Source organism: Syngnathoides biaculeatus, chromosome 19 (assembly GCF_019802595.1).
Source record: "Syngnathoides biaculeatus isolate LvHL_M chromosome 19, ASM1980259v1, whole genome shotgun sequence".
NCBI classification, from domain to species: domain Eukaryota; kingdom Metazoa; phylum Chordata; class Actinopteri; order Syngnathiformes; family Syngnathidae; genus Syngnathoides; species Syngnathoides biaculeatus.
The window spans coordinates 12822702-12850558 of record NC_084658.1 but is presented as its reverse complement, the minus strand read 5'-3'; the positions used below and the strand labels follow the sequence as shown (position 1 = coordinate 12850558).

General features: G+C 42.1%; 1 protein-coding gene across 2 annotated transcripts; it reads left to right on the top strand.

Moving 5' to 3' along the window:
- Positions 1–105: 105 nt before the first annotated feature.
- On the top strand, positions 106–27837 carry rbm33a (RNA binding motif protein 33a). 2 transcript variants are annotated; one of them, XM_061804880.1, is made up of 19 exons: positions 106–375; positions 1845–1923; positions 2308–2356; positions 2447–2517; positions 3816–4059; positions 7122–7247; positions 7347–7515; positions 7583–7776; positions 8649–8955; positions 10646–10707; positions 13335–13464; positions 13814–14169; positions 14601–14843; positions 15180–15467; positions 16238–16951; positions 19479–19664; positions 21374–21553; positions 21935–22023; positions 22919–27837. In XM_061804880.1, exons 1-19 carry the CDS (start codon positions 357–359, stop codon positions 22965–22967), a joined length of 3555 nt encoding a protein of 1184 aa, XP_061660864.1. In that variant the 5' UTR covers positions 106–356; the 3' UTR covers positions 22968–27837. The 2 variants fall into 2 exon arrangements, with proteins under 2 accessions (XP_061660864.1, XP_061660863.1); XM_061804879.1 differs by having other exon boundaries at positions 8613–8955.
- The last annotated feature ends 20 nt before the right edge of the window (positions 27838–27857 follow it).

Sequence of the window (27857 nt, the reverse complement as noted above, 5' to 3'; positions counted from 1 at the left end):
TCTTATTTTTACATCTCATAACCTGGCATCAGAGGTGAACCGGGGCGTCTCTTATGACCAACTTGTGTTATTTCCTCGTCTCATTAAGCGGAGGCGCTGTTGTTTCCTAACGCAAGCAATCGCGTGGACGGAAGCACGCAGCTCTGCCATGTTTGTACTCCCTCCGCTAGTTAGTTAGCAACTTAGCACAGCGGGGGACCGAGGAGCCGCGCTCGCTGTTTTCGCCGTTGCGTCGAAAGCTTCAACCATTCAAAACCCACGTTTCGCTTAATCGAAATGTGGACTTTCTGAGCTAATAACAAATGTTACCCCCAGCTGTGTAACTCACACCCCGTAAACGGAAAGCGCTCCGAGCCATGTCGGCCAATGACGAGGGTAAGCGGCTCTATTCTTCTTGCTAACATAGCCGAGCGGCTAACGTTAGCTACTATTTATTTTCGTCGGCTAGAGATACCGAAATTGATGTTTGTTCGGTAAAAGCTTGTATTGCATGTATGGCTGGACTTTATTTGTAAGATTTTTGACACGCCAGTCGTTAGTTGAACTGTAGCTTCGGTAAGCTAACCTTCTTTAGCATCGCTCAAAATATTTGTTCCGTGTACGTAATAACTACAAGCCGAATGTGGGTGCAATGAAATCGTTTTAAGTAAGCTTTTTTTTTAAGCAACAAATCCTCTGACGTTGGTGTTTTACTAACTCACAGTCACCTCTTCCTTTCTTGCTCAGCATCATAAAGTATTTTACATAATTCACGGTGACTGGCGTTTGAATAGGTCACGACTGTATTTTGAAATCAGGTGTGTCAAATGTTTCCCGTTAATTTGATGCAAATAATTAAAAGTAAACACGTGAATTCACACTTATGCTTTGTTGCGAATGTTATCGAAAATCAAACGACCAGAATTTCAACTGTATTATGAATGGTTTTTTTCAGTTACTCGTGCAACTTAAAAGATCTTGGCTCAAATGTACCATTCATATAGAACAACTCAAGATGTAAAAATGTTTGAATTGACATACATTTCACATTCATTTTGAAGATTTGCCAACCTCATCTTACTCACTATGCAAATTAAAGTTGTAACTGTACGAACGGGGTGAATGAATCTGCCTACTACTATACTGTGTACATTATAGTACAAAAAATGTTGCAGTGCATAAAAAAACAAAACGACTTTTTCAAATAAATGGTAAATGTGTGCTTTACAGTGCTTCACATAGCATTCAAGTACACTTACCATTTATCTGGTGGAAGTTACTAAGCAGAAAAAGATAATTTACAGGATACACTCAATATTATTAAGATCAATCTCAAGCTATAAATGATTGAGGATTATATTTTACATTTTATATTGTATCTACAATATACATAATCACACAGCACTAACAGGATATGTCGAGGAAGTGCAGTGAGCCTTTGTTTACTTGGGACATGGTTTTATTTTTGTTTCAAGAAGCTGTTGAGTGAGTTGAGGACTTTCATTTGGACAGAAATAGTCCTTTAGCACCATCTTGTGGCATACATGCACAATTACTAGACAGTATAAGATGATAAATTGGGTTAACTGTATTTTGAAGTGATGCGTCTCATTTGACAGACCATCTTTGTGTTGGAGCTGTTAGTGAAAGTTATTAGTCTTTACAGCGTATGCATCCCTTCCTGTTTGGTCTCACACTTTGGACACAGCAATTTCCACCACTGGCTGGTAGAGAGGGTTGAATTCAATAAGAATCATCTAACAGGTCATGCAGTCAGTTTTAATGTGACAAAAAAGCTTTTTGGGGTGTGTGGGGAGTAGGGATTATAAACCCCGTTCTCAAACACGCTCCTTTTTTTGTTGTAGATTATATGTTTGACCAATATGACAAGCCTGGAACGGAGCGTTCACGCAGGAGGAGGGGTGAAGATGACGATTTGGAGAGGTAAGTGCCCACACCGGTTTAATAATAATTTAAAAAAAAAAGTCATACAATATAAGAGGTCTTTGTTTCATGATGGTACCACTAAATGATGTTTTGAAGTTATGATCAGTGCACAATGGGCTAATCTGTGTAGTGGCATCCTCAAGTGGCACATAAAATGTGCTCAGTTGTGGTATGACTTAGTTTTTCAATTGATTGTTTTATGTTTGTCCGAAAAGTGTGTTTCGTACAAATATTTATTGTAAATATGAGTTTACTACTGGGTTAGTGTTGATTAGTGATAGACTACATCCCATTCTTACTTGTCTACAAAAGGCAGATAATCACTGTAGAAATGGAAGGGTAAAAATATACATTCTGCATAAAATTTGTTTTTCTTTATAGTGACTTGGAGGAGGATTTGTTAGAAGAATTTTCGCCATCGGGTAAGAAGGTAAGATGACGAAAAAAAATGGATTTTGACACACATTTTCGAATAGTATAGACTATAGAATGTCTTTATTGCCACTTTTTTTCCACCTAGAATCTTTCTGAAGATGAGGATGAAGAGTTGAATGATGCTCTTCTACAGAGTGATGAGGAGGAGGACTTGAGGTAAAGCAGAACTCTATGGCACCCAGTCGTACCCAGAATAATTCTAATTGTATCTGTACCTTCATTGTATACCTTCAAAGATGACATTCTGCCATAAAGACTACTATTACTACTACTAGTATAATACCTATTCTATTCTTTGGTTCCCACATAGAACAGATCTGCAATGTAAGGGCCAGCCATGTTTATGCCGTAAATAAATACATTGCAGTTCAGGGTCTGGCTAATTGATGTCATTTGCTTTTATTATACTTTATGTGGTATTAGAACAACTTGAATATATATAGTATTTAAAAAAAAAAAAAACTCTTTACGTCCGTTGGTATTTAAACTCCCTCTCCCAGTGCCGTTGGTGTTTTTACAGAAAAATAATTCATGATCCAATTCCCAAAAAGACCAGAAAAAGTTTGTGGTCGTTCACATAGGTATGTTAAAAAGACATTCAAACTCATGGAACTGAAAAAAACCTCCGCTATCATTGGAAAGAGCTTTGAAAGCCATTTAAAGTATTACTTAAATAATCGCAATAGCTCAAATAACAAAAAAGTTATGACCATTTAAAGATTTAATTATAATATTGGTAAAACAATAGATAAGCACAAAAAGTTGTAAACTTCCCGGTTAATTAGGATCTACAAAATGTCATAACTTTTTTGTCTCTCAACGAATTTTCTTGAAATTTCAGTGGTGATAGCCTGACTAAAGCATCACCCTTTGCACTTTTCATTAGAATTGCATATAGTTGCATACAAAGCGACAAATCCAGCAATTTTACCAATTTTGCAACACGACCAATAGTTTTGCAAGCAGTCCTGGTCGTATCACTTTCATATTTCACTTATGCATCGATAAGTACCTATAATACATAAATTAAGTACTTTAGAAAAAATATATACATACCGACAGGTTTTGGTTGAGTTTTTAAACAGAGAAAAAATTTGAATAAAAAGTACTACAACTTCTCTTGCGATTTTTAAAAATACAAAATGGAAATGTGGACAACATCATCAGCTTCTGTGTGTTTTGGTGCAATAATAAACAAGCCATGTACACACAAAATAGTGACTCACATCGTATTCCAGATAGTTTCTTATATAAGCACTGGCAGATTCATTGCGCAGTACAATGAACTGCCGGGTTTTCACGTACCTATATGATGCTGTTTGTTGTGCTCACAGAAATTATAATAAATTCAGTGTAACCTTTTGAGCAAACTTTTAAGATTAATTATTTTCATTTGTAGTTGCAATTCAGAATGCGTATTCGAAGTGGTGGTTTTTTTTTTCGTATGTGTTCAGTGGTCAGGAAGTGAGCTTCAACGCCACCTACGGCTTCGATCTGGAAGAGAATGCTCAGCATTACTCGGAAGATGCAGTCAACCTGGGCACCGATGACTACGAGGACGTGGAGCCGGGTTACTTGCAGGACGAAGGGGACGAGGAGTACGCGGACTACACCCACGATGATGTGCCCGAAGAGGGTTACACCACGGGAGAAGCGCTCGACATCCAGATCAATGAGCCCATCGACGGGACATTTCAAGTGAGTTTGTAGACTGTCCGTCTAATAGCTGGTTCTGTCATCTACTTGAAGAAGTAGACTCCTCCCATTTCCCCATCGGGACAAAATGGTACAGTGTGTGTAATGATGCCAGATTACTGATGCTCTTGTTCACGCAAGAGCCCATTTGATCTATGTTCCTAACCAAAACAGCAGCACTGGACACAAGCACACAAAACCCTCCCTCGAAAGAAGTACAAAGTCCGACCACACGTTCTAATCGATTTACCTGCTCTCTATTTAAGATCATCTTAGGTCACCTAGAGAAAGGATCTTGTTTGGGGAGCCCATTGTAACTTACATTTTCACTTGACCTTGTTAAACATATCCATCGATAAGTTTTCTGAAGCTGGAATACTTTGAGAAAAACATCCACACAAGAGGAGTCCAGCTGTGGTTTGAAACCGGGGACATTCTTCTATCGTGCTCACTCTCTTTAGTGTCTTATGATTGCATGTTGTTATATAATGATGTCCAGCCACCTCTTTAACTTCGAATTGGGGGCTTTGTTACACTCCATTGTGTCCAAGATGAGTCCGTTCCCTTAGGGTGACAGAGAATTGGAAACTTCAGGTAAAAGGAGATGTAGGTCTTGGTGTGTATCTCCCCCCCCCCCCCCAATCTGCTATCTCTCCCTGCCGTCTGTTAATTTGTCTATCAGACTGACAACGTTAAAGCTGATGGCTTGTTTGACGGGGGGTGGGCGATGCTCCGCTGAGTGCCATTGTGACCTTGGGCCACGGTATTTTTGGACGAGTAAGGCGATGCTTTGTGCTGCCAGTCCCCAGGGTTAATGTGTGCAAGTCGCCGGGTGGCTGTTTGAAGGGGGCCTTTAATCTCGATCTGATAACATGTCATGCAGGTGAAAACATTATTGACCTTCCGAGGACACCTCTATACACGTCTCTGGTGATTGATGGTGCGCTTCTCTTTATTTGCCCCCCTCCCCCCAGGATCAAAGATAAGCGTCGATTTGTGCACGAATGCCTGCCACATTCCTTTTAACCAGCATGCCATGGTGTTGGGCACCTGAAAGATGTGAATTGTGACTAAACTATTGGGACCTGGCCTTTAACCCGTACAGAAGGTTAAAACTCCAGAGAGAGATTTGGAGGTGTTCGGCCGTGTACTAGCTGCAATGGACCTGAGATTTCTGTCCAAGCTCATCGCAGGGGCTCGTCCACACTAAACTGATCCCAGAATGTATTTAATAACCTTGCTTTGAACACTGGTAAACAATGGACCTTTCCGACCTGTCAATCACTCGTACAATAATAGCGATCAGATAGCCGCATTGTCTTTAACGCGCCCCTCCCGCCATGTTGTCCCACAAGCAATACTCGTCGTCAGTAGCGTGCGCTTGGAAAAGTTAATGTTACGAACAAAAAGGTCCTCAGATGCGCTTGGGGAGCGTGCAATTCAGATGAAAGGTATCCTGCTAGGCTACAAGGGGCCCGGTTGATTCATTTTCCAAAGCCTAAAACACAGTTGACAAAGTGTCTACGATGGCTTAAGGCTCGCGGAAGACCGTACGTACAACTAAATTTGAACAATATCAATAAACAAAGCTGTATGTTGGAAGGTAAGTGGGGGAGAAGTATCTTCTCTGAGTTGGATTGAATTATCAGTGCTTTAAACATTGGAGGAGAACAACTTTCACTTTGTTAGTGTATCACTGACCTGCTGAATGAAGTGTCATGTTTTATGCCATAGAGTCGGGTTAGTGATGCGTAAATGTGCGATATCATGCAAGAGAAATGTCTATTTGCCCATTTGTATCACATCAGACTTTTAAGACAGGGTTCCATTACGAGCCAAGTAAAATTAATACACCCACTCACTTATGAAGAGTACAATGATGTTACTCATGATCTTTCCAATTTAAAGTACTCACCCTGCCTTACATGCACAGTATAATTCCACTATTTTATCCTGTTGGATTTCAATATGAAGTTTGTGAGGCATTAAACTTTTTGCATCGATCGCCAACGTTTCGCTGTAACTCTGACATTGCGTCTTGCTCCGTCCAAAATCATAATTCCGTGTACATATCCTTGCGTGAAATAGTTGAGTCGTCTCTGTAGAACTCTCTTGGACAAGTCTGACTCATTTGGCAAAAAACATATCGCAATATTTTGAAAACGCAATATCGACTTCAAACCTTCTCTGTTCAGTCGCCATTTTGGAAGCTTGTGGGACATGGCGACTGTAGCTAAGGGGGCGGGGCTTAAGATCGCCTCTTGGAAAGGTCCATTAGCGTACCTCAATACCAAAACTTGGAACTTCAAATTCTTAGTCCTATTCATAAATAACATTTTATTCAAATTTACCTTGGCTTGGGGATTGTGGACATGCTATTGTGGAAGCAATTTTGATTTTGCTGTAGACATAATTGCACTTTTATTAGAGTAATTTAGTTTATCGTAGTGAAATAATAACTATCTTGGGACATTCCCTGACATTTATGGACTGTTTCCTACTGGCTTATCTGCATTCCGCCAACTTTTGTGGTACATGCGTCGGTTAGGAAAAAGATTAGGGTGTGGAAAAAAGCACAAGCAATGGGAGAGAAGTCTACACAGGAGTCTTAGCTGACATTTGAATTCTGTAGATCTCAATGTTCGGATAATCACTTAGCTATCATGTTGCCCATATTCTAATAACATTGATATAATATTGTAACAGCGTCTCATGGGCTGCTAATGTATACAGACTGTAATGGAGTGTTTTTTGTTTTTTTTTAATCTTTGCCCACTTTTCTCTATATCATGTCCATCATTTACATCTCATTGACTTTCAAATGCTGTCAGGAATAGTAATGAAGCTGTGCTCTCAATGTTATGCTAATTTGCTATTGGAAGAGGGGGTGGCCGGGGTTTTACACAGTGCCTTCTGAAAATCCTCGGTCCAAGATTTTTCTTTCTGTCTGCAATTAGCTGCATTTTTTTCCCCCCTAGTATATGGACTTCTGGAGGACGGACGCTGTTACATTTCCACAAATATCCAACTGCCAATAATCACCATTTTAACAACTTTGTCTACAGGACAATGTATACCAAACATATGAGGATGGAGGAGGAGTCGAGCAAGAAGTGGCCCCCGAGGAGGAAAATTTAGGGGATAAACAGCCGCAAGCGGTGGAAGACTCCCAGGTCGTTGAAACTGAAGAGGTACTGTATTAAGAAAATGAAAACCCGGATTTCTGATTTATTCCATTGACCAAACATTCTGAATGTGGAGCACACCCCTCGTAAATAATTTGTCCCCAGATGGAAAACAAAGCCATACCTGAAGAAAAACAAAAGGAGGACTCTGATGATGAAGAGGACGAAGATGGAGACTCCGGTCGTATTCGCTTCAAGTCAGAGAGAAAGGATTTTGGTATCGTGCGCTTGGCTGACGCAGGCACTAAGCGGAGGAATATCCCGGAGACCCTAGGTAGGAAAACTTTGTTTTTCATATTCTCCTCAATGTGACAAAAGATTGAGTGCTCTTATTTCTTTAGAACTATCAGAGAAGGCCAAAAGAGATCTCATAGAGTTTGAGGCGCAAGAACAGCAGAAACGGCAAAATCGCTACGGAGGCCGAGGAGGAAGAGGAGGAGGCCACGCTGGATTTGGAATACACAACATGAGAGGAGGAAACAGAGGAAGGATGAACAACCACAACTTCCACCAAAGGGGCAATATGGGAATACGGGTAAATAGACAATTTTTTTCACAAAGGACATAATCCCTTCCAGCGTCTGTTTTATGAAACCTTTATGTAAAACAGTTTCACCAATTAACGCTATGGTCTTGTGTTATGTCACGCACGATGGAGGTCGATCTTTTTGTATTTTGAGGGATGATATTTTTTAAAAAAAATCTCTCAATTGAGACTTTTGTTATCCTTCACGTTCACTTTTTTCTTAAGACTCGGTGCTTTGTTGACGATAGCTAGCCACCCTCTGGCGAAATTCACATTGGCATAGAAGAAAACAAACAAGTAACAAACACAAGTGTGTGAACCAATGCGTTCAGATGGACTAATACTTTTAGATCTTTGTTTGTTGTCAGCAAGCAATTTCAGACTTTTATATCAGAAATCCAGGTCCAAGTCCATTGTCCAAATGGCTTATCCTCACAGGGGTTCAAACGAGGAAATACGTTCAGGCCATAAAAAAGTGGCAATTCGGATAAAGTTTCAACAAAGTTGAATTTAAATAGGAGTCTTAATAGAGGATGGTAGGGGTCATTCTTAATCCTTTTATTTTGACAACAAGCCTACCAAAGACATATACCGTATTAATATGTGGAAAAATGGAAAGTCTCCATTAAAGGCTGTGCAGCGGCATGTGTGGTCACAGAAGTGGAAATGTGCACTGATCAGCCACATTATGGCAACACGTGCACAGTAAAGGGAAATGAGAATTGTATTAAAAATATTCTGCTTGCCCAGGGAGGATAATTCTTTGTTCTGGGATTAAATTACTGTTTAATAACACAGCTAATAGGATTTTTTCTTTCCATCCCCATCCCTCTAATCATTATCAGTCCTCTCGAATGCCTCTCCTCCGTCTTCACCATCAGCAGCAGCAGCAGCATCGCCATCCTTTGTCCCGGCCGCGGGGACCCCACCCTTTCCAAGAACACAGGCGGCCACACGTACAGCAACCCCCGCAGCCCCTCATCCCGCCCCACATGACCCACCGCACGCCGCCACTACAGCCCCCGATGGAGCCGCGATTGATGGGCTCCCCGCCGCCAGGTTTCGTCCATCACCACAACCAACAACAACAACAACAGCAGCAGCAGCAGCCGCCTCCGCCACCCCTGCAACCTAAAAACATCCACATTAACCCCCATTTCAAAGGCTCGGCGCCATCTTCTGTGCCAGGTTGGTATTCCTAAGTGGGAAAATACATATGTTTATGCAGGGGTCAGCAAGTGCTGTGAAGATGATCCATGACTGCATTTATACCGCTTGAGCACGAGCGAACCAATTCCCCCTTATTATATCCACTGGCTGCCTCAGGCTATTTGGAACATTTTGCATTGTAAATGAACCCCACTGGATCAGCACGTTTTTGTTTTTTTTTTTTTTTTAATTCCGCGCAATATAAAACCTTGCTGTTATTTTCCCCTTCCTCCCTCTCTGGATGAGGTGTCTGGATTAGAATGGCATTTTGTCATTGGGGTGAATGACAAGTGAATAACTCTTCCTATCACTAATGGGTTTATCCTGATTTTTTTTAAATTATTTTTATTTTTTTTTGTCTGATGACAACCACATTTCATTCCCTGCGATGGGTTTATCTGGCTCTCTGCCACAGCCCAAAGAGAAATTTAGCCAGAACCAAAATATTTTAGTGAGGGTTTTTTTTTTTTTTTTTTTTAAAGCTCCGTTGACGAAGCTGTAGCTGATCATTTCAAAATTCCTTAGATGGATTGTGCCATTTCGGTCAGAGATTAATTTGTTGATCATCTTCCACGGAGCATACTAAATTGAGAAATTTGACAAAATGATTGGAACAAATATTTGAGTGTTTGCAAATTGTTTTTGGCTTTCTAACAAGGGTTCTTCAGTTTTCCCTGTTTGCTCCGGTGCCCTTGAAATGGCCAGTTTCTGCGGTTATTATTCTTAAGCCCTATCAAATTTACTCTGTACCGCTGTTTCCCAAACTTTTTGCATCGTAGATTAAATTATTTTACTATACCCCCCACCCCACCCACACACAGAGTTTTTCTATAAATATGCAAAGGTTCATCTTGCAATAATCAATCGGAGCTGCAGTGGTTACTTTTACAGTTATAAACAAATCTCTGACCTTTTTTTTCTGGTCAAATTTGAATTACTTTCATCATATTTAATGTCATTTTAGTGGCTGGTGTGGGTTTGTGTCCTCGGTAGTCTAATTAGCTTCATCTGCTGGGTGTAACTTAATACTGAAGTGTGTTCATAATCGCCCCGTGCCCCAAGTTTGAAAAATATTGCTCTATACATCTAGTCAATCACAAAAAAGTGTAATAATAGTGTATTTCCAAAGTTTGTAATCATTGTTCCTCTAAAATGAAATGATGCCATGTGGCACGCACATCACCAACACAACACATCGTGAGTTAATTTTAATATAGCCACCTACTGCTTGTATTAATATATTATAGTGTAATAGCGGTCAAGGATAGCCGCTGGTGCACTTAAAATTGCTTTATTGAACAAACAGAAACAAAATAAATAATGCGCACATTCATTTTACATGCAAACTGGTTACCAGCCAATTACACTCTCATTCGTTGATTCCCACATCACTCACCAGGCAAGACCCACCTTTGAAAGCCACACCCAGTCAGCCACAGTATAGCTGGTAATGTGATAATGACTCCACCAAGTGTTTCTCCATTCTAATATTTACTGTAATTATAATTTTACTACTACTTTAGCATACATTAAACTGTGGTGTACAGTTCTTTATAATGATCTCATCCTCCTTCTCTACCGCCTTCTCTGTGTACTGCCCCTTATTTTTCATTCCCCCCCCCACCCCTCTCCGATGCTCCCCCTTTACCACACCTCTCTTTCTTTGCAGTGCCCTTGATGCCTCCTGCTCCGAGCCAGCCTAGGCCTGCTGTGGGTCCTCAAAGGTTTCCTGTAAGTAGCAGCTGCTCGTCTTCCTCCCTCTAGCCCCACTTTCAACATCCCCTCACCCCACCGCTACTACACACTGGAAAGCTTTCTTCTGTGAACGTATCATTACGGCAATTAGAGCAGTCCAAACACTGTTCGAGCCAATTTGTTACCACCGCCATGAGCGGCACAACTGGAAATGCGCGATAGGGGTTTTAGATGGTTGGAGGTGGGCGATGCCGCGGCGTGACTTAGCGGCTCGTCATGGATGGACTGGGGGCTCAGACCGACCATCTCAACGTGTAATGGAAGTCACGTTATACTGCCAGTTCAAATGCCCTTTCTAGAAGCGTCCCAAAGGCACGGGGAGTGGTATTTGAGTTAATGAAACATGGTGGTATTTTCACGGGGCTCGAGGGGGCGGGTGGGCCTCTCGCCCTTTTGTACCATGCATTTATTCCAAAGCGGAATTTCACGTCAAGAGATCTCGAGTCTTCCTGTTAGAAAAGGGGCTTTATTTCACACTCAAAGGATCTGACCAAGGGATGACAGAAATGCCTTTAAAGTCATTACTCTGCGGGGAGGAGAACAGCTTGGCCACGTTACTCACTGATTCCTAGGAATGAAGTGGCAATGGTCATTACATCTTTTCAAAAAGTGCCTTTTTATGTTTGTGCATCCACTGTTCACATGCAATTTTCCACTTGGGCCAATGCTTATCAAAACACAAGTATATTTTTATTTTCCTCATGTCCAGCTCCCGTTATCGTTTTGCATTTCAGTTCCCTCTGCGCCCCATTTGTGCGGTATTGATGGCACAGCAGCGGGGAGTTGTTCATTTCTGTCTCTCCGCTAAATCCGCCAGTGGTGCTTGCGAGGGGTTACGCGGCAATGCAGAAAAGCAGTTTGATGAAGAGCGCAGTGTCAATTCTCCGGCCGGCAATCGAATTTAGGCAGCGGTTGCCACGGACACCATTTGAATTGCACGCGTCATATCAGCCGGGAACGTCCCATTTATCAGTGGACGTGTGATTGCTCATGATTATCATACATTATCATACCATCAGAGGCAATTGCTAGGGGGAAGGGAGGGGGTTTGGGCTCTGGAGTTATTGAACGGAATTTTCATCAGAGTGGTTTTGAAATTCCGACTGGTTAATTACGGGACACAAATTTGGTTCTTCCCCGCCACCCAAACATTGCCATCCGCTGTACATAAACGATAAAGAACACAACAGGCATGAATTTACAGCAATGTTTCATTAACAAGTTCCTTGGTGTACTTGCTTGGATCTGTCACCTGTTTTGTCCCCAACCCAGAGAATGGAAACCCCTTTTAGATGGATTAATCCAGTTATTATTACTGGAGACTACAAATACAATTCTTTTTTTAATTATTATTCTCTTTCTGGAGTAAAACAAAGCATCTTTCTTTCCAGCAACGCTATCTTCTAACGAGTGTTGAAAATTTAACGATTTTTTTAAAAAGCTGCAAATAATAGACACGACACAGTCGCTGAAACCAAATCCATGTTCACCGTTTGCATTCTATGGGATTTTGACCTCTCATTATGATTAGTCTTGGTTATCCCTTGGCTCGCGAGAGATCATCATCACTTACGTATTGAACAGCCCTGTAGCTTGTTTATAACGGATTAGAATTGAGAGGATGAGCCAAGGCATTATCTGGACGCCCGAGTCCTCATTGTGAAAACCCGCCCGTCTTGACCTTTTTCGAACACTTTCGACGGCACTCCCGTAGTGACCCCCCCCCCCCCCCCCATCTTTGTTAAGGCCCTTTGATTAACTTTCAGCGAGGCAACTTTTGGGGACTCGCGGTGCCTTCCAGCTTTCTGACGGCCCCTCAAACGCAGCCATGCGTCAGCCCAATGAAGATGGATTAAGCCTCGATAGCATCTTAAGTAATTCACAATGATCTTGGAGGGGGCAAGCATCCCATTTGTGGAAGTGCCACGTGTTGAATAGCAGGTTAATTTTTTAGCAGAGATGAATGTTTAAAAGAACAATGGAGACGGTTATGAGCGGTAATTGAATTCCAATGAAGGATTAGGTGCTTGTTATCAGCTTTTCCTTGGAAGATGGAAAGTATGCAACGGGTAGAAAGCTGAAGTGCTTGAAACAATGATGAGGGCACTTATCCCGTCTTGAAATCCTCCCGCCTTAACTTTGACTTTCTTAAGGTTTATCCAAGGCCCAAGTAGCGTTAATGTTGATTGGCACCCATGTTCAATTATAAAACACCTGTATTCAAAACTCTGTGCTTTTTTTTTTTCCAATTCTGCCCGATTACTGTATTCCTGCAAATAGTGGCCCCCGGTTGGATCTAACTCTATTGGGGTGGAGCTTTGCGGAATATGAAACAATAATCCTGGTATATTACAATGTATGCAAATAAAATAAAAGGAAAAGAAATACTGTAAGGGAGAAATGCAAAGAAGAAAAGTCTGAAAAGTAATGTATGTTTGAGATAAAAAAAAAAGGATCTCTTCTTAATTTACTCACAGGTTCTGGCATATTTCATTTGAAAGTGTCTAAATTAAGGAACAATCACTATTAGTGGATTCACACTGTTAGTAGAAACAGCATTTACGTTTGTGGTATAATCCTCAATGTGTTTGTTGTTTTCCAAGGTACCGGGGGACTTCCATCAACACATGCCAAACAATTTTGGTCAGCCCCAGCGGCCGCCTCCTCACATGGAGCCCTTCAGGAACCAGCCGCATCAAGGCCCCCAGGACAGAGAGCCCCTCTTTATGGGAGGTGAGTCCCATGCCAAGCTCACACAAAGGTTACACTGGTTCTCCGAGCAGTTAATAATATTCCACATCACCGCTGGCGATTATACCTACAGGGTGTGCCCCATGAGCAAAGCTCATGTTAAATGCATGTTTATCCATATGCTGTACATTCATTTGAATGAACTGTGGTGAAATTGCATTAAGCACATTATTTCACATTGCCCTTTGCTAAATGCAGTCGTTGTGCTGGTTACCCTTTCCACCTTATTACCGCATTCAGCTTGTATGTTGCCTGGACACAGTACACTTGCAAAGGGATTTACTGAAGGTTAAAAATTCTCAGTTTGTTTATTTATTTGCTTATTGTGCAGGCCCAGAACGCACAGATCCGACAACCTTTCCAGGGCAGCTCATGTTTGATCACCAAGGTCCCAACCCGCTCATGAACACCAACCTGCATCAGCAGCAGATGCCCGGTCAGGTCCATATGGGTTTCGGTTTACCAGGACCGCCCTTCGGTCAGCCGGGCCCGCAGGGGCCACTAGGACTGTTCTCCAGAGAGCCGCCAAGACCCAGCCTTCCCCCTCCCCAAGTCCACCAGGGGATGGTGAGCTTGAATCAACAAGGTCCCCCACCCAACCAGTCCAGACCCTTCATGAACCCTCGTCAGCCCTTCAGTCAGCAGGGGCTCCTTTTCCCTCCGCCCCAAGCCCAATTTGGCATTCAGGTACGAGTGAGAGCTTTCTTGTTATTGCCAATCTTTCCTGCTCCATTCTTTTGTAAAGTAGTTCAACTATTCATTTTGCATTTGATTATTTAATTGGTTGCTGTACCTGAGCACTATTTACATGAATAAACAATGCCAGCAATGATATTCAGGGCAAGTGAAGCGTAAAGTGGAAAAATTCTGTATTGATGCCACATTTACATTTTATGAGACGTAGACAAGCGCCCCCTCTAGTGCTTGTAACATGCCCTATTCGGGTTTTTATTGAGCCAAGTGACATAAACGCACAACAGCACACTACAAACCAAGAATCTCACAATAAGTATCTATCCTGAAATAATGATTTTGTATCAATGTACTGAGAACTTGACTTAGTATGTGTTGTCCATTAGAACTGACACATCTTTAAAAATGCAATCCTTTTTCATCAGGGCTTGTTGCACGGACCCCCTCAGCCTACGCACCAGGACCCCCTACCTTCTCATCCACCCATCCACCAACAGCACCATAGACCGGAGCTCGTCCGTCAACAGCTGAACCGCAGCGAGCCTCCTCACTTGTTGCACCACGGGCAGAATCTCTTCCAACAACAGACGTCGCACGGCAGTCCGAGACAGTCAAGCCCTCGGCTCCAAAACCTACAACAGCGCAACATGGCCAACAGGCAAAGGATGGTGAGACACCCAATGAACCGCGGCTAATACTTTATACCAGCGTATGCGGTGTACGTATTGCGTCCCTCTGCCACGGGAAAATGCCCCAATAGTCAAATCAAGTAGAGCGCTTACCAAAGTTGGACAACTGCATATTTACAGATTTTGGAACTCGTTGCACACCTAAGGTGCACTGGATTCAAATGTTACACCGTTAATTTTTGAGAAAATTAAAGGCTTTTAAGTGCGCCTTATTATGTGGAAAATACTGTTTCAAATGGGCTGGTGATGCATGATCTATTGCAATATAATTCTCACTGTTATATGAGTGTTTTTTTTTTTCTTTTTTCCCCCCAGAACACACCTTCCAAGCAAATCCACCCTCAGCGCAACAGCAACCTACGGGAGCTCCCCGTAGCACCTGGCAACACAAACATGAGCACCTCTCACCCCACTGGCTCCCTCGGTGCCAACGTCAGGCCTGTTGCTAAGGCAATGCAGGGTGTGCACCCCGCGCAGCATGCTCATGCGGTGCCCGCAGGCGGCAGAGGGAGAGGCCAGGTTGCCGCCAAAGCTGCCCAGCAGCCCTTGGCCGCGGGCAGGACGGTAGTTTGCAAGGAAAGCCCAAGCAATGTCAATCCGCAGGTCAGATTTTGAACAAAAATACTGTGGAAGCCCCGAAATGGAACACAATCTGAATTGTGAACCCCAAATATGTTGGGGATCATTAGCTTGAAGTGAATTTGTAATTTTCGTGATTCACAAAACCTTTGCAACTGTACAGGCAAATTTTCAAGTAACATTAATTGACTGCCATAGAAGTTTTAAGTACAAATATTGTACAGTAAAATTAAATGATAATAAAGGCTGCCTCATACTTCTGCGGTCGTTTGTAGACAATGCCTGTTTTGCATCACGTCACCTATGCATTACCTTCCACAGCACCTCTGCGTACATAGAGTGTGCACTGCTATCCTGCTGTGGTGGCATCTGACACAAAAATGTAAAATGTACATCCTCTTAGCGTTCAGCACCACATGGCATACTTTGCCTACTGAAATTTAGTCATACAACATATAAGGCATATTTTCCCTTAAATTTTGACTTTGAAGGTTCTACAGTATTACGGTTTCATACCAAGTAATGAATGATTATGCATAACTAATGTCTTATTAGCTCCTTTACCACTGCTAGCATCAGTCAAACATGTTAACGTGCTTGAAAGCGACTCCCCTTTTTCTTCAAAATCTAATCGTATGGTTGCTAGTCCCAGCAGCATCTTTCCATTGGGTTGCAACAGATCAATGCAATTGCTTTATTATCTGGGGTTTTTAGTCTGATTACATTTCAATGTCATGGCCTCTCAAGTCCTCGACGGTAGTGCTTATACTTTTGCGTTCCTCCCTACACCACAGGACCTCGACGAGGACGAAGAGACCCGGCAATACCGACTGAAAATCGAGGAGCAGAAGCGCCTCAGAGAGGAGATCCTGAAAAGAAAGGAGCAGAGGCGGCAGATGCAGGCCGGCGTCAGGAAGAAGGAGCTGCTGGACCGGATCAACACCCAAACTTCAGCCCAAAGCCTACCACCTACACAGCAGCCGACAGCCCAGCAAAACCAGCTGGCGCCGAGCGTCCCGCAGCATCTGCTGGCACCGGCGCCGCAGCAACCGCAGGAGCAGCGGCAGCCTCCGCAGTTGCAGCAGCAGCGACAAAGACCCCAGCAGTCAGTCGTACAATCGCTCTGTAATCCCAATGGCGCGGCTCAGGCGCAAACGCCCCGTCCCCATGTCAAGACGCGCTTACAGATGGGAAGAGGAAATAGCCAGCAGCAACAGACTCTTAGGCCCGGTCCGGAACAGCAATGGACGCAGCCCCCACAAAACCCTATGCAGCAGCAGAGAAGGACAAGCGGGTCGCCGAACGTAAACAAACCCAGCACTCCGAACCAGTTTGCTCAGATCCCCCTAAAAAACATCCCAGTGACTCCCGCCATGGGGCTTTGCCAGCCCCAGGCTCAAGGCCTGAAATCCGGGGCTAAAAGAACAGTGATGCAGCGGGCCAAACTCGCTGATAGTGAAGGCCAGCAGGTGCCGCAAAAAGTCAGAGTGGTCAAACTTTCCGGCGGGGTGAGCACATTTTTATATTTAGTTTTGTCCCAATTTTTTATTTTTATTTTATTTATTTTTTTTTTTACGAGTCACACATGCAATCCTGTAGAACTGTTCTGTCCTTTTATACTGCCCCCTCCTGTTGCAAAATAAGATGAAATACAAGACAGAAAACCCCTGCAATACCCCTAATAAAAATGACACACATTAAAAAAATGCTAATGTTAATAGATTGAACTGTAAAAATCCTCTAAAACTGTGATTCCAATTGACTTGCATATCATTTAAAACTCATTATACATTTCAAAATATTTCTCATACAGATGATTAGTGCGCATGTACATGTAGCAAAGACTTTCCATAAAGCTTCCACGATCAAGACAAGCAAAATTTAGCGTCATTTTGACATGCAAAGACACTTCAGTATACCTTCTTGATACCAGTTACTATTTTTTAGTTATCTGACATTAAATAGTGAACTGTTTGAGACCTTTTGAACTCTGGTTCTAGCTAATGCTGCAGCATGCAATAAAGCAGATAATCTTGCAGGTGAATTAGTTTCCTGCCATGAAGTTCACTTATATACCAGCAATATAGTTTAGTTTTGGGAAATTTTGAACTATTCCCAAGTAGACACTACCTTCCATAAAGTAAATTAGGATCTACTGTTTAAATTATACAGTATACCATAATAACCGTCTGAACATTCTTTGTAAAGGCAGCTCTTCAGTCAAATCTCTTCAGTTTGTATTGGTGGACCTGATAAATCTAACTGCCCTTGCTTGCGCTTTCCGTCTCTATTTTATCTTGGCGAGATCTTGCCTACGGGAGTGATATGAGGACATCTGTGTGTCATTTGGTGAAATTGATCTCTTCCTCCCATAAGATCGACAAACTGATATTTAGGACGCTGCGTTTTAACGAACTCCCGCTGCGTTGAGGAATCGAGAGAACCGTGTGACATTTATCTCCAAAGTTGGGGACACCTCATCACTGCTCTTAAAGGTTGACGTCCTATGACAAGGGCAACTTGTCAAGGTGTGTGTGTGTGTATGGTGAGGGGTGTCTTGAATGACAATAATCCCAATAAAGCCCACCCGCATGAGCACTACCCGCCATTTTCTGCTCACTTGATAAGTCACTGCCATGCCTTTAATTACCCGGCAATCTTTATTGAATAATCACAAAAGGGGAGCATGTTAAACACTCATGCTGATGTTTGGAATAAGCTGCTTTTTTTTTTTTTATATATCCAACTCCCATCCCGGAGGATCACGCTGGCTGCAGATGAAGATAACTGGGTGTCAGCGCTTTAATGGAAGCCTGCGACGCGGCTATCAGACATGCTGCATCGCAAAGGGGGGGCGGATGACGAGAGATAGAAATGGCGAAAAGATTCTCTCCTTTCTTCATTGTTCTGCTGTCATCAAGGAGAGCTTGACAATGTTATCTGTGTTCTTTTCCTCCTGCCATCATCCCTCCGTCGCCCCCTCCTCCCCGCCGAGCCGTCCCTCAGGTGCGAGGCAACAAAAGAACGCCAATCCTAGGCCCTTGTAATTAATCTTTGCCGCTCGAAAAAGCAAGGAGGCGGGGGCAGCAGGGGTGTCGTATAATACCTGTGGTAAGAAAGTTCCCCACTTTTGAGGATTTGGATTTGTATGGTTGAGGCAAACTGATAAGAGGCAAAGTACATTTTCATCAAGGATAATACACAAAGCGTCGGAAGACACAAAAGCCTGGGAGGAGGAAGAGAACGAGGAGATGGGGATGCGAAGGGGGATGGGGTTACACATCCAGCTGCTGTCGTTCCAGTGTAATGCAGCTTAGTATTTGACGGGCACGATCGGGAGCTGTGATTTCTATAGGGGGATTAATCCTTTTACTCTCAACTGTGGGGGGGGGGGGGGGGGGGGTCGCAGATATCGCTCCCTTTCTTTCTGCGTATTGATCTGTCACATCTCACTGCAGTCTCGTTCGGGAGACGACCTTCATTTCGTCCCCACGTGTCAAAGCGGTGACTTTATTTGATAATGAGACCATCACCTCATCCAGTTGATCCGTATTCAGACCCTTCTCAAGCCTCTTTTTACCAAGAGACTGTATTGCACATTAGCTCCTCGTTATAAATGGCACATCCATTTTTTTTGTGGAACTTATCCCCTCCTTAACGGGAAAAACACCTGTTTTTATGGTCTTCTTGAGGTCCCCTAAGATGCTATGAAATGCTGTGTAGAAGTTATGCATCTTTAACTTGAGAAGAGCTTTGTATGTTGGGGAGGTACAAAGTTTAGTCTGCGTTGTTTGTGAAGATTATGGAGAGTTTGCCGCATGTTTTTTTTTAATCATGATGGATGGATGGATGCTTTGGGGTTGTTGTTGGTGATAGATTTATAGGCAATTCTCAACTGTTTTTAACAAGGGAGCGTCAATGACTCGCATTTTATTGTTCTTCATGGCAAGTCTCTGTTCCTCCCTGTTTTTTTATTTTATTTGTTTTGGTGTGCTCATTTTCTATAAACTTTGGTTGTCGTGCATTGCTTTGCAGCCTGGACAGATCCCAGAGGCCACGGGCATCCCAATGCAACAGCAGCACCAACAAGGCACCTGGCAGGACAAGCCTCTCCGGCAGGGCGTCCAAAGGAAGATCACCGTGGGGGGGCAACAGCTGTACGGTGCGGGTGGAATGCAACAGGTGGGCCGAGGGGGCATTGGCAACCCGCAGCAGAGCAGGGTATGTCCTCAAATCTTTGCAGAGAGCATAACGTAATGTCGTCTATGTTGTCCAACAGAGAATCAGCATTGATTATTGGATGTGATTATTCGAGCTGTTGATCAAAGGTCTGATTCATATCCGCAGATCATTTTAGGGTGTGCACCATGCTGGTTTAACTGTAACATCAGCACAATGCTCTTTTACTGTATATAATGTGTGAATATCTGATTTTGAGATGGAAGGAGCACTGAGTGATTTGTGCTTCACTTTTCCCATTTTTTTATGTGACAACCACATGCCAAAATTATTTTGAAAATTCCCCACAAATTTCTAAATGCATCAGCTCATATTGACCCTGTGAGTATGTTTTAGTTGCTAATTTATTAACACTTATAAAACTGAGAAGTTTAAAATAAATAAAATTAGAATAAATAATAAATACAATTTAAAATGCATAATTACTAATCCTATAAGCTTTGCTGAACACTTTACTATTGATGCACCTTTTGTAGCAATTCTTTTTTAAAATATGAATCCGCAGACTTTGTAAAATTATTTTTAGTGAGTTTTGCTAATACCTCTTTGGAAAACTTAACTTTTTAAGAGATTTTTTTTGTCCTTGAGGGGTGTTGCGTTATGAGAAGAAAATATGAATTAATTTAATTTTGGAGTAAAGCTACTTAACATAAAATATAAAAAAAAAATGAAGTGACGTCAATACCTTTGGGATGAATGATATGCACCCCCTTAAAACCTAAAACATACAAGATTTACTGGTACAAAACTCGTGTCCTCGGATTTACGATTGCCTTCACAAATGTTTTGGAATTATGAACGGTGCACAGGGAACTGACAAAAAAGGCCTTATTTAATCTATTTTATTTTATTCCAAATTCTATTTATTTATTTACTTGCTCAATTAAAACAATTTCTCATTTGATGTTATATTTATAACCTGGAGTTGTTTTTCATATAAACATTGACTGGAATTTTGAGTATGACTGCATAAGCACAGGTTAGTGATGGGGTTGTTTTGATTTAAGTAACAATTTGGTTTGCAAGCAAGACAAACTTATGTTTTTTGAATAATGGGGTATTCAAGATTTTAACCGAATTTGATGGCTTCATGGCCACGTTTAGTGTTGCACGTTATAGAGAAGCGCTGTGATTTTTTTTTTTTTTTTTTTTTTCTCAAAATCCTGACATTACAGCTACATTACGTTGTACGACAGTAGTCATGAAACAAGACAGCGTTGCGAGGTGTATTGACAAGCAGAAAGCAGTGTTTCACGGGCGGGGGCTACAATGGGTCCCTCGGCCTCTCTGCACGCCTGTCACCGCCAGACTGCCGTCACACTCACTGATGCTGACAGGCTAAGGCAAGCGCCACAACAGCGCGCACGCAACGCTCGTCCCCCGCCCTCCCTTCTCGCACCCATCTCCGTCTGCATCTGATGGAATATATCGCTCACTCACGGGCTCTTCCTATGAAGACGTGCCAAGGCGTGTGCAGCGTGTGCCGACATTGATGTTCTCTGTAGAAAAATGATAAGTCAATCACAGGAGAGTCAGCTGTGTCTGACTTGTATGCGAAGTAAGCATCGACTATCTCCTTTAGGGATCGCCGTAGCGCTTCTCCGCGCTGTCGGGTTGAGGATTGATATGTCAAGCGTGGCTCAGAGGAAAGGGGTTTCGCTCGCATTAACCTCGCCGCGCGTTTGTGACAGGTCGTCGTGCCGGGCCGAGGGAGAGGCATCCATCACGTAGGTCGAGGAGGTCTGGCGGGCGCCTGGCAAGGCCAGAAGATGGGCGAGAATCAGCGGCGCACCGTCACCATCGAGGGCCTCTCGTCGTCCACCACTGACGTGCAACTGCAGAGCCTTTTGAAGTCCATTGGCCCCATAGAGGTAAGGGCCTGTTTAAAAATGTAACAGTGGCTCGCTGTTGTTGTTAAGCACATCGTAGTATATTTTATAATTATATACAATTTATAATGCATATGAAAAACAAAAGGATTTGTAAAGAAATGTTAGCGTCCTATGATTCGACGTTGCAAAATGTTGCTTGAACTCGTGAGTTCCAAAACAGGAATCAGTAAGATCTTAAACCCAAGATGCAACTGTTTCCAATAATGACATTTTCCCCAGCGTGATCTGACAGCACCGCCTGTTGATCAAATTCAATAACTGCTCAACAATTTCGCAACTCGAGCGCCCTCTGTAGGTGAAACGGTATGTTTTCCGATCCTTTTTCCACTCGCATCTGAGTGCTTTTTCATTGTATTGCAGATGTTCAAATTGATACCTCAGCAAAGGAAAGCGATCGCCACCTTTTCAAGTCCCCAGCATGCCGCAAGTTTTCAAATGAGCTTTCATAGGTAGGTTGGCGCTAAATACAACCACACACTTCATTTCATATACATTTTGTGGAACGTACAATGTCAGAGTTGAATTTGGAGGCAAACTTTGCCTTGGATATCAAGGAAAGTTTTTTGAGATAACGCATCTCCAGACCTAATTTAAGTCATTACATCGTGTAAATATGAAAAGAACTATATACCCAGTTTAGTGTGACGTGACCAGATTTATTTAAATTAGTAACAGGCGTTGCCCAAATGATTTTGAGAAATCTTAGCCAGTTGCCAAGGTGGTGGCAGAGCAAAGGTGTTTCCTCACTAATGCCATTTACCACACTTCGTGATTTTATTTGGGTAGTTTTGTACTTTTGTTTAATTCCCATTGGCTTGGCAGGAACACAATCTTTCAAATCGTTTTTAAATAGTCAAAGATTTAATATAATGAGATGGTTGGTCTAAGAACTTTGATGTCACGCCCACGGCAGCGCTCCGTGTCCTCTCTCATGTAAAGTTTTGCATCGGAGGCGAGACGTATGCTGCAACATGAACTACAGGTGCCAGCCCTGCACCTGCTTATCTTATTTATTGTTTGGACATTTTATAATCCTTTAGATTTACAGTGATCCAATTCTGATGTGACATTACTATTTACAGAAGGTAATATTGTTTTTTACCATATTACAATGGTTAACTTCTCCTTATAATTGTATGAGAATTCCAAAATGTTTACTTCAAACGTTATCTAAGCATTGCCAGTTTGCACGAAGGAACAAAAATAAGCTAAAATTTTGTCATCAGTGTGCCACTGAGATGGCACTTTAACATCTTTCCCAAGCCACATGAGTTCATATTTCACAGATTTATTGCTCCATAACCCCAAAAGCCCCTAAACATGATTGTTACGCTCACCACACAGGCACATGATTGATTTGTCCCACATTGACGTGAAGCTGATTGATGGATGAGCGAAGCGCCCTCAAAGGCCAGGAGCGCCAGCGGTCTCTACCCCGGGCCCCCCCACACTCTCCCCACGTCCCCCCCAACACGGTGGCCCCTCACCCCTACCGGCGCGCTCACAACCTCCAAACCTCGCCGTGCATATGCGCTCCCTCTGCCATTTAGGGGTCAGCCGGCCATCATGTCTGCATGCGGATGTCGCCCTCGGGACCTGGACCAATACGAGACTATACAGCATGCTTGATGACCTTTGCCCATAGTCGGGGAATGACACTGGAGACACAAGTCTAGTTTGTTTTTGTACAGTACACATAAACACTAAAAGGCAGGATAATGGTTGCCCCTCCCCCCCTTTCCCCCCTGCACTGGAACATTATATTCATGAAAAAAAAATAAATAAAACTCGCTTGTTTGTCCAGGCGGAGGTTGTAGTAGGCTGTGCTCTGTAGATGGCAGCATCGTATCAATTGTTTGAGGCGGATGGGTCTAACGCCAGCGTTCAGCGGCAAATAGCCCTTTAAATCAAGGCCCTCCATTCATAACGGTCTCCACTCAGTGTGGTGCTTTTCAGTTTAGGTCCCTTAATTAACGACAAGCTTCTTTTAATGGAATTTCCACAGGTTTCATACCTTTCGTGATGTCTATTTTAGTTACCGAAAGAGGAAACATGAATTGGTATTTTTTTTTTTTTTAAATTGGGTGGTGTGCTTTGTTAGTTTTCAGTCTGTGTTTGTTTTTTTTTATTTGAATAGTTTTTAAGAGTAATATAAAATGATGGCATGTTTAGTGTTTGTCTTTGGCATCCTCCTCTCAAAGGTTTAAACATAAATGCAAGAATTTCCACATTTAATTTCATGACATAGCACGCTGAATACTCGAGTAGCTTCTAGCTCGGGGTGTTCTGCGAGTCAGAATGAATTAAGTTTATCCTGAATGTCACCAGGAAGCTTCGGGAAAGATCAACGTGACGCACTTTTTAACAAGTCGCTCCTGCCACGTCATTTAACGCAAATGTGTGACATCTGCACTTTTAAACCTGTAAGGGGGTAAGCGTTATAATTGACTCAGACATTATGTACCGTTCAACCTCATCTTTATGACGTAGCCTTTATAGAAGTGTCGCACGATATTTGAGGAGGAGCGGGCAGCCATTATCCATGCGGAAATATGTAAATAGCAGGACATTGTCCCGCGGAAGCCCTTTGTTTGGCGTCGCTAACTTGTGTGCTGTGTCGAGAAAAAGACATTATGTCAAATGTCCAAGTGTAAATATCTTTTACTATTAGTTTGTGTCGAAACGACAAATAATGACCGCATCTCTGTTGGTGGTGGGGAGGGTGGGGGGGATGATTTCTTGAGGGGAAAAATAAAAAAAGATGGCCAATATAACCGTGAACGAGCGGGTATGTGAAGCCGGTTGAACTTCCGAATTGTGTGCCGTCCATGTTTGTGCTGCGTTCTAGCAGGTAGATGTCATTCATGTATTTGTTCTCTTTTCCGTATTCCACTTTTTGCTGCTTTTCACACCGCACGTTTATGGGTAAATCCTCTCAAACCGAGGACGGTTTGACCTCATGACGAGTACCTACCTCAAAAAATCAGGGGAGTGCCACTGAATTTTAAAATGATTGATGAAATATTAACGAGACATGGATGCTAGTATAAACAATCTCACAAGGTTTTTTTTTTTTTCCCTGAGTGGCCGAGTGGTCAGTTTTGTTAGTTCTTTTGAACGTTACACACAGGAAGTGAGCAGTTTATCCCGTCTCTGAGTGTTTTACATATTTTTGTGGTAGGATTCTTTAGTCAGGGTTAATAGTGGCGTGTGATTTTGTCCTTCCGTCAGTGGTTCATTACACAGCGTAAGGAGGAGTTACAGTAAAGCAGGGTACATACATATGACGATTACATCATTTTTCATGCCTTATGATTTAAGTCGGTAAAGGCCCGATTATTCGACGTCGCCAAAAGATTATCACGTGGTGTGCTGTGAATGTTATTCCCTGTCCCCTGTTCGGCAAACACTCTGGAAATGAAGATTGTGACGTAAAATTGAATAGCTAATTCATAACTTAATTATTATTTTTTTTTTTTGGGGGGGGGGTGTTTTTCTCCTTTGTGTTTTGCGACGATTTAGATTCCGTGCTGCATCTCAAAGGTCAGTCGTGGTACTACGGCTGATAATCCCGGGTATTGAAGACGCGGTAAAAATATCGCAGTTAAGACCATGCATGCAATTTTTTTTTCATCATGTGTGGGGTCTCTCACATTATGTTAGAAATCGCTATGTGTGTACCCCGCTTTACAGATCATAAAGACAGGATTTCCCCGTGCGCCGACTGGGATCTAGCTAGCAACCGCATAGAGCCAGCGAATGACTTCCTGTCTCTTTGATCCTCTCTGAGTGTGCTTTTAGCGAAAGTTAAATAATCAGTTGGCTTTATCAATTTAGTGGTATTTCCCCTCAATGACCAAAAATACAGACAAACAGCAAAAAAAACTCCTTAATTCAAGTGCAGCGTAGTCAAGGGTGCGATGAACACAATTGACTTGTGGATTGTGCATGTGAACTTTGACTTGTGTATTTTGTACTTTTTGTTGTCATGCGGCGACGCCTCATTTTTTTCACGACTATACGTTCTATTCTGTTTTGAGTTGAGCCGATTTTTTTTTTTTTTTTGCAATGGTTCGATTTGTCGTTGTTGTTCTGTTTTAGTGTTTGTGCTCAGTCCAATGGATTTTTCTTTTTTTTACCCTCAAGTACTGACAATGCCGGTCGAAGGATTTGATGTGTGAGACAGGTCGTCTTGTAATACCATAACAGATTCACATTGAATCCATTTTGTAACTTCTTTATCGAGGTATTTCTACAAAAGACGCACTTTTTTATTTTATTTTATTTGTTTATTTTTTAGGTATTTCACTCAAGAGAAATCTACCTCGTAAGGTTTTGATAGCAAATATTTTAAATGTTGGACTTTTTTTTTTGCACTGGCATTGGCTCTTAAATGTTTTTATAATATGCTTTAATGCTTATTTTTTTACAGGGTCTTTTGATTGGCAGCATTTTGCTGAAACATTAATGCATTTTGATTTCTTTAGGTCACGACGTCTTACAGAGCCGCAGCCCCGATGGTCTTTCGGATACCGTATTTCCTCAAATAGTGACCCTGACTCGAATAGATGCCTTTTTTATTTAACCTACGTAGAGTTACTCAAAGTTTGCACATTGGCTTTCTTTGCAACTCTGTTGCTAACAAAAACAGCAGCAGCTATTGAAGCATTTAAACAGTCTCAGGTGAATTAGTGATGTACAGAAACCCCCCCCCCCTCTCAAAGTCACTACATGAGGAATTATGGGTGTCATTAAATGCAATGTTCATTTAAAATTTTATCTATCCATGGGTCTATTCTGTTGACAATTTTTAACAGAAATTTATAATATTTCGGTTTTAAAACCTGCTCTAAAATTTGCAACTTGATTTGCAGTGAGTGTTTGACGCCGCCCCCAAGAGTCTTCATAATTGCTAATATGAATACTTTAAATTAGAACTATACTGCAAACTATGATCCCAAGTTCTCAAACTAATCTCTCATTAAATATAAATACCTGGTTAATAATTTCAAAGAAATCTCCCATGAGTGAACCATGTTGAACATTTAAAAGTTGAAACAAACAAAAAAAAAGGGTTCTTCAAAAATACACTTATTAATAAGTAATATTGTAAAATCCACAAAAGACGTTTCGGCGGAAGCTGTAATTTTCAACTAACGACCCAGACTTAATTTAGCTCCTCCCGCAGTCAACACGCATCACTTCAACATACTTGACACCATTTTGTATTTCGTTCGGCGGCGTGTTGTGGCGACATTTATAGATCGGCAAAACTTTTTCGGCAGACAACAGAGGATTGGTTGCAAGAATACCCAGACATCGGGAAATTATGATTAATGACCCTTGAAAAGAAAACAAAAAGCATACATAATAATATAATGTCTAATTTATTGACTTGACCACAAAACATCAAACATCATCATCAAATAGTAACGAGGCAGGCTTTGATTCACTGTTCCTCAAAAATGTAAATAAAACACTCGTTCATTTATGAGAAATGTAAAAAAAAAAAACAAGAAAACAAGGATTCCAATTTAGTTTTGTTTGAGGTTGTTATGACCTCCTGTGGCCACAGGTGTCGCCATTTCTACACTAATGTCAGGTTTCCCCCCCCCCCCCAGACTCTGGACGCACTTCCCATCCTAACCTTGATCCTCCTTTTCCAGCAAAGCGCCGCGAGGACGGCAGTGAACGGACTGTGCACTTTTGAATCTTTCACTGCTTTACGTTTCTTTTCCTCACACGACCCCCCCTTCCCCTGCCCCTCCCCCATTTTCCTTTTTTTCAATGCCAACCTTGTTCATAACAGACTTTATGTATCGAGCAGGGTGGCCGCGTCCCGGATCGCCACACTGGATATGGAGCCAGACTGGTTTACTCTAAAAGCCACTGTACACTTCTCATAAGAGTTCTTGACGCACTTTTTTTGACATTCTGCGTTGCGGCGGTTGGATTTTTTTTTTTTTTTCTTCTCTTTTTGTGATGGAAAAACACACCGCACTTGTCAACGGTGTAGTTGATGCACTTTGTGGAAAATCCAACTTGTTAAGTTTTGGAGCAAAATTGTTGTTGAGCCATCTTGCATTCCGTGTTCAAACTGTGACATGACAAAAGAAACAAAGATTAATGTGCATTTTTTTTTTAAAGTGGATGTCTATTTTTATAAAAGAATTTTAAAGACGTGGAATTGTTCAGTCTGAGATCACAAAGTGGAAACGAATTAAAAACTTTTGACACGTGAAAATCGGCAATCGTATTTTTTTTTAATGGAATTATTACTCTT